The following is a 10,553-nucleotide window of genomic DNA, read 5'->3' as shown; positions in this document are numbered from 1 at the left end:
CATCTGGATTTTTTTGTTCGCTGCACTTTTCTAAATTTGTCCTACGCCAAGTTTCAGTGTGAAAACAGCGCAGGGTTTGATACAGGCCCCTGATGAATCCTGATCTTGGCCCAGATGGAGCCGGTTCTGGAGATCAGATGGGTTGTCCAGGAACAGAACATCATGAATCTATTAAAGCTAAATGTCCAACATCCTGGATTCTGTCCTCCTGCACCTCTGACTTCACAACACCAGAACCAGAACCGATCAAAAGTCCATCCAGATAATTTTTACAGTGAACCTGATCTGAAGACAGAAGTTGCGTCTCCCTGCGATCCGGTTCCGGTTCTGAATCTGAATCTGGTTCTATCGTCCATCAGAATCTGACCAAAGATCCAAATCATGAAACGTGAATCTGAAAGTGGAGATAAAAAGCAGACGGACGATTTTGATCCAACATACTGCAAGAAGATGCTGAAATTAATCAACTGGGACTCACAGACCCTTGCTTTGACTAGGCCACACCCCTGTGGAGCAGAAGAGAGACTGGGGTCCTCTGTCAGTGAGAGACAGCGAGTCGTTGTGGCTAACGCTCGCTTGTTATGATGTGCTTTTCTCACCTGCTGAGCTGCAGTCCCACACCTGACTGATTCACTGAACGTCTGGAAATGTGTCAACGATGGTTGGATGTTGGATGATGGCTGGGTGTCATAGTGACGTCTGCTTGTCTGTCCAGGAATGTCGATGGTCCCTGAAGTCACCGTGGCGAAGCACTGCGGACTCAGAGTTCTGGGTTTGACCCTCGTCACCAACAAGGTCTCTGACAGGACACTGTCCTGTCCTCACCTGTCTCTCCCTGTCCTCACCTGTCTCTGCCTGTCCTCACCTGTCTCTACCTGTCCTCACCTGTCTCTACCTGTCCTCACCTGTCTCTGCCTGTCCTCACCTGTCTCTACCTGTCTCTGCCTGTCCTCACCTGTCTCTACCTGTCCTCACCTGTCTCTGCCTGTCCTCACCTGTCTCTGCCTGTCCCTCTGCAGGTGTCCCTGGACTACAGCCGTGAGGAGAAGGTGAACCATGATGAGGTCCTGGAGATCTGCAAGATGAGGGCGGAGCTTCTGCAGAAGCTGGTCTCCACTTTGATTGGCCGCTGTCAGCAGAACATCAACACACACTGAGACACACACACACACACACACCTGTCGCTGCTCCTGGTTTCCAGTCGATTTCTGTTCACAATAAAAGTGAAGAACCTTCTTTGGTCTCCGCGTCTCTTTAGAACCTCCAGAACTTTCTGACCCAGCAGTTTGTCAGTTAATGAAACATGAAGCCTCTCATTTCATCTTTTATTATCGAACAAGGTTCACACTGAGCATGTGCAGACAGTCACATGACTGCACCACATTAGTTACAATTATTAACCAATCAATCAGATGTAGAGATATCAGCAGGGGGCGGGGCCTCTGTGGTCCAATCAGCTGTCAGCTTTCCTACGACCCCTTTGTACCTTTGATCATGGCCTCCAACATCTTCCACTGATCCGGAGTCACCTGGAGGACAGGTGAGACATGAGCAGTGACGTCAGTAACGCGCTACTGACGTCGCACCACTTTTTCAGTAAAGAGTAATCTAACGTGTTGCTGTTTCAAATCCAGTAATCAGATTACAGTTACTTATCGAAATCACTTTGCGTTACCATTTTCTTTTGAAATTTCATTTTTTTCCCTCTACGCGTCTTGGGGAAAAACCGCCGTTTCTATGCGACAGAAACATAAACAACAGACGGAGGAGAGAGATGCGCATTTTGTTGCTGGAAAAACAGGAACTATTTTAAGTTTTACTCGCCAAGTCCGATTATGAAAAGCAGTTTTGGGATCGTTTTGTTTCTAACGTCGCTTGCAGATGTGACGAGTTGAGCTTTTGGGCTTGGAAATAAGCAGACATAAACTCCAGAATTTGTCTGTCATCCAGTTAGTTTCAGGACGGATGATCCGTCCCGCTGTGTTTTTGTTCATGTGAAGTTAATATATTACCTGAATGACGTCGAGCTTCGCGCTGCGCTCCAGAAAATCACAAACATGGAGACTAATATGAGCAGCGCAATAAACGTGAAAACAGCCACGAATGAACGAGTCCGTAAAGTTGTGCAACTAAATGCCATTATAATTATTAATATTAAGATAAGTGTCACAAATCTGTGCAGCGGGACATTGAGTTGTGGAGCCGCAGCAGGAGCGCTGTGCGCTGCGACAGAAAACTCAGGAATGTAACGCAGAACCTGGAGGCCGGGGCAGGAGGGGGGCTTTAAAATCCTATTTATAGTTTTCCAGACACACAAAAACACACACAAATTACAAACTTTTTTTTGTACTGTTGTAACTATTAAGCTCAATGTAATTTTCACAGGTGCAGAGCGTCGTCAGCAGCTGCTGAAAGTAACTAAAAAAGTTACTCTTAATGTAACTTAGTTACTTTCCAAATCAAGTAATCAGTAATCTAAGTTACTTTTTCAAAGTAACTATGCCATCACTAGACATGAGACAGGTGAGTAGCTCCACTCACCTTGCGCAGCTCGTTAAACTCTCCCGCCATCGATACATACTCGCCTCCATCAAAACGGATCACCTGTGGACGCAGTCAGGTGGAGGTCACATGTTTTCTTCTAAGTTCAGAACTACAAAGTTCTCATGTGATGTCAAACTTCTGGGAAGTTTGTAGCTGATGGCCATCTTGGTAGGTATCCAAAACTAACTGCCTTAACAATTTGCATGGTGTTGCTATTATAACAATACGGCGGATCTCGGTAGCAGCCATTTTGTTCATGTATCTTTCTCTTTGTTGGTCGGAGCATCTATATTTAGTTCATCTACGCTTTGTGCTGCGTTTGCCTACCAAGATGGCCGTTCAGAGAAATCGTGATGAAAAAATCTTCTCTTTGTCCAGTCAGAGCAGGTCATGACCAATGACCTCATCATGGAGGCAGTGGGCTTGTTGAGACATGAGACAGGTGTCTCACCTGTCCAGTTGTTCTGGTTCTGGACAGGTTCTGTGGTTTAACTGCTCAGAACTGTCAACCAGCTCCAGTCGGTTCCGATGGGAACCGGGTCAGGATGCTGGTCGGTTGCGGTCAGAAACGGGTCAGAACTCACTGCTCCAGACATCCAGCTGGCGAAGTCGCTGCTCAAGTACGCCGCCAGGTTGGCGAGCTCAGCTGGTTTTCCGAGCCGACCCGTCGGGATCCGATCGATCATCGACTTCTCAAAGGTTCCGGTCGGGTCCAAACGACTGAAGGCTCCCTGAGCAGAACCAGAACCCAGAGTCCAATATGGGTCGATCGGTTTAATCCAGCAGAAACTCAGCAATAAAACTTACTAATCACTGCAACTCATATTACAACGAAGGGCTTGAAAGGTCAAAGTTCAAGGCCTGGGCACCATGGCACCAGCCCAGGGAAAGGACAGGAAGTGGGCGGTACCTTGGTCCTGATTGGTCCAGGCTGGATGATGTTAAACCTGTGGCCGTAGCGCCCCCACTCTGCAGCCAGAGACCTGCGGGCAAGAGCCACACAGTTACCATGGCAACGACAGGGCCGGGGCGACACATCGGGGTCCGACTGACTTGTAGAGCGCCTCGACTCCAGCCTTGGCCGCTGCACTCGGAACCACGAAACCAGAACCAGACTCGGCGTAGATGGTCGTGATGGCGAGGAACGAGGCACCTGAGACACAAGGAGACAGTTAAAACGGCTCAGGTTCTGTTTCTGGACCCGGTTCTGGTTCTGACCTTTCTGGGCCTGGATCAGCCTCTTGCCCAGCTCCAGCGTGACGAACGCCGTCCCGTTCAGGACGATGTCAGTGACGCTCCGCCAGCCGTTGGGCGTCAAGCGCTCCGTCGGACAGATGAAGTTCCCTGCAGCGTTGTTGATGATCACCTGGACCAATGGGGACACAGGACAGGGTGATGTCATCGCCAATGCTCTGAACATACGACGGCAACAGGTTCTGGTTCTGGTTTACATCAGGAAGTCCGCTTAGCGCCACCATCTGGTCCACGCAGCGTGCCACGGCCTGAGGGTCTCTGACATCACACTGGAGGGCGTGGACCTGAGGACAGACACGGACCGGGTCGGACGCTGGGTTCTGGACCGGTTCTGGTTCTCGGACGACCCGGTTACCTGGTTTCCGGTCTGGCTGCTGATCTCACCAGCCGTCTCCTGCAGGACGTCGAGCTTCCTGAACCAGACAAGCAGAAGTTCAGGAACGTTTCCTGATGGGGTCATGTGACCTCTGATGTGACCTCTGACCTGCTGGCGATGACGCAGCGGGCTCCCAGCTGGGACAGAACCATGGTCATGGCCCGGCCCAGGCCGGTGCCGCCTCCGGTGATGAAGGCCAGCCGGTCTCTGAAGCTTCCCGCCGGCAGCATGGCGCCTTCGGACGGAGCGAAGAACCCGGACGGACGGGCCGAACCGGACCGGACTGGCGGCCTGGGGAACCGGGTCTGAGACACACAAAGTTGTTCAGTTAAAGCGCCTGAACATGAGAATAATTACAATGAATCAATTAACAGATTCCTTAATTAATCCATTAATTGCCAGGTGAACTGGTCGTCCTGCAGTGTGAGACACGTTCTGCCATCCAGGTGTTCAGGTGGGCGTGGCTGCTGCAATGGGCACCTGCACCCTGTTACCATGGTGATACATGGGGGGCAGTCCTTCCTCCTCCTGCACTGTAAATTCTCACTTCCTGCTTTAGCCCCGCCCCTTTTGGTCATATTTCTGGCCTTCTGTTAAGCCACACGAAGCCACATGCAGGTGGACAATTCGTTGCTGCATGTGACGTTTTGAGTTCAAAGGAGGATTTATTGCAATGTTTTGTTTTTTCCGTCTTGATAGAAAATTAAAAGAAAATATCATGACAAGGCACATTAGTAATCAGAAGTTTGATATGATAAACTGACCAGAAAGAGAAGAAATAAAGTCACAAGCTGACTGAGGAAAGTAAAATAAAATGTCACAAATTAAAGATAAATTTCAAATCTTAAATTAAGATATTAACATGTTAGAATAAAGATTGTAAATAATAATAAAATTATTTCACTTTAAAGTGGAGGTGATTTTTAGAAAGCAGTATTTGAGAATAAAACTTGGGATTAAATATATCATAATTTAGCTCTTCGTTCCTGTTAGAAGATCAAATTTTATTATATTAAAACTAAAGATGGAATAGATTTATTGTACAACATCCACTTTTGAAAACTTTCTAAAAACTTTAATGAAGTCTCAATTTATCATGATTTTTAAACAAATGTTTTCTTCAGACCAGAGGAGCAAACTGATGAATTTATTGTTACATTTTTGGTTCATAAAGTCACAACATTCATAGTTTGTTTTAAAAAGGACATTTTAGTTCCATTTATAGATGCTGTATATTTGTCCTTTATTTGATGTTTGTTAGCATATTAGCTGCACTTTATACCAAGCTACATAAAATAAATGTTTTTGAGTAACAGCTGATTATGTAATGATTTCTATAATTAGTCAATTTGCAGGGGAATTGCCTTTAAGACAGTTAAATGTTAGTAGATTTTAATGTGTATTAATTGATAAATCATCATACAATAAAAAATTGTCTAGGAAATTCTGCAATGTTCACAGAGAAAGCTGTGTTTGTTTTAAAAAAATAAAAACAGTTTTCAAATATAAAGGATTGACAATATTTTTGTGTCACTGAACCTGTGAACCAGGGGTCCCCAGGTGGGTCCTGGAGGCCCGGCATCCTGCATGTTTTAGTTCTCCCTGGTTTAACACACCTGCATCAAATGATGGCTCGTTATGAGGTCTAAGGAGAACACTGACTGACACAGTGAGTGGCAGCGGCAGTTAGGAAAAGTTTGTGTAGCCTGTAATTGCTAAGCTCTTAAACTGATCTCTTCAGCACCTCGGTGCCACCGCGAGGTTCATGTTCTTTGCCCCGTTACAGGCAAATGAGGGAGTTCACCCCGAAGACAAGGCCTACTTCGGCCCTGGAGGAAATATCTCCCCTGTGTTTTCAGACTACGATCAGAAGACAGAAGCAGGAACAGTTAACAGAACTATACATATAGTTATACATTTTCTTATGTTTATTGTGTTTGTGATTCTGAACACTTTATAATCCCCTGGTTATGTGTCAGTCATCTGTGGGGCTTGTGCCCCCACGCTGCCCCCTCTGGCGGAGAGGGTCACGCCAGGACTGGTGGAAATACATTCTGACGTCACCGTCAAAAAACGAATAAATATCAAACTTGTAATTTTGTAATTAAATTTGTAATTTAAATTTGTCTTTTTTTTTTTCTTTCTCATGAAATTTATGGATTTGTTACCCCAGCACCTCGAGCGAATTTATGTATACAATTGTACATTGTTTGTTTGTAAATAAAGTAAAAAAAAAAAAGTCAAACTTGTGGCCCCCTGGTGCTGAAAATGTAAACTACAGCTGGTCGGGGTCTTTTTCGATGTCGGAGTGAACGGGGTGAAAGGTCAACCCGGACTTAAAACTTTAACGTTCCTCCCGTCCGACACATGACGCGTCATACTTTACTCTCTGACGTCGCAGACGCTGCTTGATCTCACCTGCAGAAGTTTCCTTCCTGAGCTCAACATGACGGCCGCCATGTTGGTTTCAGCTGATGACGTATGAGAGACTGTTCCACCTTGACGACATGAGGGGGGGCGGGACAACAACTTTTTATTTTAATGTTTTTTTTTCAATAAAAATAAGTAAAAAAAGCTTTTATTGTTTTTACCTTTAATAGTTTAATGAACACAGAACAAATCCCGGCATTTACTCGGAGCCAGAACCTGTAGTTTCTGATCTGGTTCCGGTTCCGTTCCCCATTTATGGTTCGGTCTGGATCTGATGATGGTCACGTGGTTCTCCGAGTCGAACCGGTCCTTCCCCGGTTCCAGCAGAACCTCCTAGTCCACTTGGCTCCTGAGGAGAAGAGCTTCCCGGTGCGGTTCCGGTTCTGGTCCGGTCCAAGAACGGAATCAACAGCGCCTCAGGTAGACCGACAGATGGAGAACCGAGCGTCTGGACCCGAACTGGTTCTGGTCTTCAGCGGGAAGCGGAAGTCAGGGAAAGATTACATAACGGACATGATCCAGGATCGGTAAGGTTCGGTTCCGATAAGAACACGGGCTCGGGTTGTTTACATTGGAGTCACGTGACTGTTTCCTTTATGAATGAAGCATCAGAACCTCTGCGGTCCTGGTCCTGAATGACTCTGGTTCCAGGTCGCTGATGGTTCTGATCAGGTGACCCGGTTTGTGTTCCTCACAGAACCTTCCAGAACCTCGGATCAGATCCGTCACCAGCAGATTCCTCCAGCCGGTCCGGTTCTGATCAGAGTTGTGATCCGGGGGTCGGGGGTGTCCCTCCATGTCCAACTCTTACCTGGTTTCGTCTCCATGACAACGAGTGTCTGACTGAAGCAGGTGAAGCTTTTATTTTGAAAGTCCAGGTTTAAATGTTTTTGTGAAGAGTTTTATGTTGAGGTTCTGATGGGTCAAACAGAACCTTCAGAACCAATGAAGTCCAAAAATTCAGAGCAACCACAGTACCGGTCTTCTGGTTCTGGTCATATTTGGATCCAGTCATTACAAGAATGTAACCACAACAGAACCAGCCTGTCATATCAGGTTGTCGAGCCTCTTCAAGTAACTGGTTCTGGTCTTGGTTCTGGTCCTGGTTCTGGTCCTGGCCTTGGTTCTGGTCCTGGTTCTGGTCTTGGTTCTGGTTCAGGTTTCGTCCTGTTTGTCTCTCTCAGGAGGCGGGACCTGTGGGGTGGTGGACCAATCGGCTTGCTCCGTCTAACGTTTTCTTCTTCTTCTGCAGTCTTGGCCCGGAGGTGTGCGCCGTGCTGCGTCTATCCGGGCCCCTGAAGCAGCAGTACGCTCAGGTGAGACCGCGCCATGTGCTGCATCCCGTCGCCATGGTAACTCCCACCTTACCTGTGCCTGTCCCTCAGGAGCGCGGCCTGGACCTGAACCGACTGCTGGGTTCCGGACCGTACAAGGAGCGGTACCGAGCCGATATGATCCGCTGGGGGGAGGACCGACGGAACCGTGACCCGGGTTTCTTCTGTCGCCTAGCAACCAGAGGAGCCCAGCAACCTGTGTGGGTGAGGGCTGTGATTGGTCAGGATGGCTCTCTGCCCTCTGATTGGTCAGGATGCCCTCTGATTGGTCAGGATGGCTCTCTGCCCTCTGATTGGTCAGGACGGCTCTCTGCCCTCTGATTGGTCAGGTGGTGAGCGATGCCAGGCGGCAGTCGGACCTGCAGTGGTTCCAGTCCGAGTTTCCCCGTCGGACCCGTAGCGTCAGAGTCCAGTGCTCGGAGGAGACCCGGGGGCAGAGGGGGTGGAGCTTTACGCCAGGTACACCAACCCACCTCTCTCTCTCCCTCTGTGTGCCGCGCAGCCGTCTACCTGCTCAGATTTTTACCTGTCCCTCAGGTGTGGATGATGCAGAGTCAGAGTGCGGGCTGGACCGCGGCGTGGAGTTCGATTGGATCATCAGGAACGAGGCCGATGCCCCCTCCCTGGACCAGCAGCTGCAGCCCATCCTGAGGGCGGCACAGGAAGCGGCGGCGGCAGCGCAGGAAGTGGCAGTGCTCCGAGATGATCAATAAAGTTATTATTGATTAGCTTCAATTTTAATCATAGTTATTTAAAAAGAAATTATTAAAACTGATGACATCACAGACTGCTACTGAGCATGTGCAGAATGTGCCACTTCACCTGTGGGCAGCGCGACCTGCTGAAACACCTGACCTCAGAGCCGCATTCTGATTGGCTGAGAGGGATCAGCAGGTGTTTCAGAAAGCTGAAGGAAGAACTCCCCTGCAGTTTCCCTCTGGAGGCTAATCCTGTGGAGCAAGGGCCCTCTAGTGTTTAGGAGGAGGAACTGAGGGTTCTATTTGGATCAGAACCGGACCGGCTGCTTAGTACCATCAGCAGGAACGACAAAGAATGAAAATATTTAAATCTGAATGAATGAAGTTATGATTTTTCTGGATCCTTTTAGAAATAAACTGTTTAAAATTTAAATATTTCATCTTGCAGTTTTTATTCTGGCCAGGGCCAGCGGGGGGCGCTGCTGAACGATCTGAACCCAAGCAGATCAGACCAGGCCGGTTCTGATCTGAACTGGTTCTAGTTCTGGTTTCTGCCTCAGGACCTCATTACAAATATTGCGATGCTTGGGTTTCCATGGTTACAGAGGTAATCACGTTGGACGGTTCTGCAGGTCAGGACCAGTCTAACCAGTCCACTTGGAACAAGGTTTCCATGGAAACGGAGATGTCCTTGGTGCTGAACCAGTTAACTTAATATTCAAACTCGCTACGGTAGAACGATTCCAATAATTAGCAGCCGGTCAGCGATCAATGAGCCAGTCGATCAGTTTTTACATGCAATGGTTTTATTTTATAAAATCTTTGCTTTGGGTCATTAGAATGAATTGTGACATCGTCACAGTGATGACATCACCAGGTAAAAACACTTTCATCTGAGCTCTGGCCCCTGGGTCACCATATTTGGCAGTGGAATGTCTTTCCATGATTGGCTGATCACACACTGAAGCCACGCCCCTTCAACGTTATTGGCTGAAATAATATTTGGCCCTAATTAACAAATCAATTATCAAAGGAAACTGAACATTCAGAGAAAACACTGAATTAGTCAAACGCTGGGGAGCGGTTAGTGACGGGGATGGGGTCAAAGGTGACAGACGGAATGTGTGACATCAGGATTTATCCAGACAGGAGGCCACACCCCCCGGCCCACCTCCACCTGTCCCCTGGAAGGAGAAGGAGGTGACACAGTGGGAGGAGCTTCAGCAGGAGTTGAGCTCCTCCATGGTCTGGTTCAGCGTCGCCTGGAGCTCCATGTTGGCGTTTCTAGCTGAGGTCAGAGCGTCTGGAACAGGAAGAGGCGGGCAGTTATTGATTACCCATCAATTAATGATTACCAGTACTTCAGTGATTCTTGAGAATAGGGACAAAATGGGTTTTAATTTTCCCATAATTTTTTTTGTTATTTCTCAACCTTATATATGCAAATATGACAAATAATGTTTAGGAAATGTAAAGATGCTAAGGTACAGGCTCCCAGTTGCAACATGTTTTTTTTTTATTACATTTTTAATCAACCTGACCCAGAACATTGTCATCACCATCTGACAAAAATAAATGAAAATAATTTTTAATGACCCTATTAGTGATATTTTTACTCATTTTACAGACAAATACTTCTCAAGAAACAAAAGAAATATTATTTAAAACCAAAAAACAACAAAAAGTCCATCTGACGGAGTTGACAGTGCATGACGGAGTTGACCCAGAACTGAAGGTGGTGACAAACTAGTGAATAAAATGAAAAACTTGGTACATGTGAAGTAATGCAATTCATGTAAAATACATTAAAATGAATTAACTGCACATTTAAGTGAGATTTGACAACAATTTCACTAAAAGAATCAAAAACTGACGGAGTTGAAAAAAAGCCAAACTACCTCAATTTATATGTTATTC

At 47.0% G+C, this 10,553-nt stretch overlaps 4 protein-coding genes across 5 annotated transcripts in view; 2 read left to right on the top strand and 2 right to left on the bottom strand.

Moving 5' to 3' along the window:
* The window catches only part of LOC103131147 (purine nucleoside phosphorylase-like), a 4,771-nt gene extending 3,596 nt beyond the window's left edge, over window positions 1-1,175 (top strand). The window contains exons 4-5 of the mRNA XM_007542731.2: window positions 696-795; window positions 1,020-1,175. Of these exons, the coding sequence (XP_007542793.1) occupies window positions 696-795; window positions 1,020-1,157 (238 nt within the window). The 3' untranslated portion in view covers window positions 1,158-1,175. The remainder of the gene's footprint in view (window positions 1-695; window positions 796-1,019) is intronic.
* A 136-nt stretch (window positions 1,176-1,311) lies between these two features.
* decr1 (2,4-dienoyl CoA reductase 1, mitochondrial) lies at window positions 1,312-6,834 on the bottom strand. Its single transcript, XM_016666420.1, has 11 exons — window positions 6,766-6,834; window positions 6,593-6,645; window positions 4,283-4,479; window positions 4,154-4,211; window positions 3,996-4,082; window positions 3,763-3,910; window positions 3,598-3,697; window positions 3,455-3,527; window positions 3,129-3,275; window positions 2,542-2,604; window positions 1,312-1,529 (listed from the first exon to the last, which is right to left on the bottom strand). Exons 2-11 carry the CDS (start codon window positions 6,632-6,634, stop codon window positions 1,470-1,472), a joined length of 975 nt encoding a protein of 324 aa, XP_016521906.1. The 5' UTR covers window positions 6,635-6,645; window positions 6,766-6,834; the 3' UTR covers window positions 1,312-1,469.
* On the top strand, window positions 6,834-9,069 carry pmvk (phosphomevalonate kinase). The gene is made up of 5 exons (XM_007542724.2): window positions 6,834-7,131; window positions 7,857-7,920; window positions 7,990-8,142; window positions 8,268-8,397; window positions 8,476-9,069. The coding sequence occupies exons 1-5, from the start codon at window positions 6,860-6,862 to the stop codon at window positions 8,649-8,651; spliced, it is 795 nt and encodes a 264-aa protein (XP_007542786.1). The 5' UTR covers window positions 6,834-6,859; the 3' UTR covers window positions 8,652-9,069.
* Window positions 9,070-9,420: 351 nt separating this feature from the next.
* Window positions 9,421-10,553, bottom strand: part of LOC103131143 (tropomyosin alpha-4 chain-like) — a 12,222-nt gene continuing 11,089 nt past the window's right edge. For both annotated transcript variants that reach the window (XM_007542726.2, XM_007542725.2), the window contains exon 9: window positions 9,421-9,939. In XM_007542726.2, coding sequence (XP_007542788.1) covers window positions 9,857-9,939 — 83 coding nt within the window. In that variant the 3' untranslated portion in view covers window positions 9,421-9,856. The remainder of the gene's footprint in view (window positions 9,940-10,553) is intronic.

This window comes from Poecilia formosa, unplaced genomic scaffold (genome assembly GCF_000485575.1).
Source record: "Poecilia formosa unplaced genomic scaffold, Poecilia_formosa-5.1.2 Scaffold723, whole genome shotgun sequence".
NCBI classification, from domain to species: domain Eukaryota; kingdom Metazoa; phylum Chordata; class Actinopteri; order Cyprinodontiformes; family Poeciliidae; genus Poecilia; species Poecilia formosa.
Note: the sequence above shows the minus strand (reverse complement) of the source record. Positions and strands in the feature narration are given on the sequence as shown.

Excerpts from the sequence above, each read along its gene's own strand:
- pmvk (XM_007542724.2), top strand. The coding sequence starts at position 6,860 with ATGGTTCGGTCTGGATCTGATGATGGTCACGTGGTTCTCCGAGTCGAA. Across the intron at positions 7,921-7,989 it reads TGAAGCAGCAGTACGCTCAG|GAGCGCGGCCTGGACCTGAA; the intron begins GTGAGACCGCGC and ends CCTGTCCCTCAG. Across the intron at positions 8,143-8,267 it reads GAGCCCAGCAACCTGTGTGG|GTGGTGAGCGATGCCAGGCG; the intron begins GTGAGGGCTGTG and ends CTGATTGGTCAG.
- decr1 (XM_016666420.1), bottom strand. The coding sequence starts at position 6,634 with ATGGCGGCCGTCATGTTGAGCTCAGGAAGGAAACTTCTGCAG. Across the intron at positions 4,480-6,592 it reads CAGGAAGGAAACTTCTGCAG|ACCCGGTTCCCCAGGCCGCC; the intron begins GTGAGATCAAGC and ends TGTGTGTCTCAG. Across the intron at positions 4,212-4,282 it reads CGCTGCGTCATCGCCAGCAG|GAAGCTCGACGTCCTGCAGG; the intron begins GTCAGAGGTCAC and ends TGTCTGGTTCAG.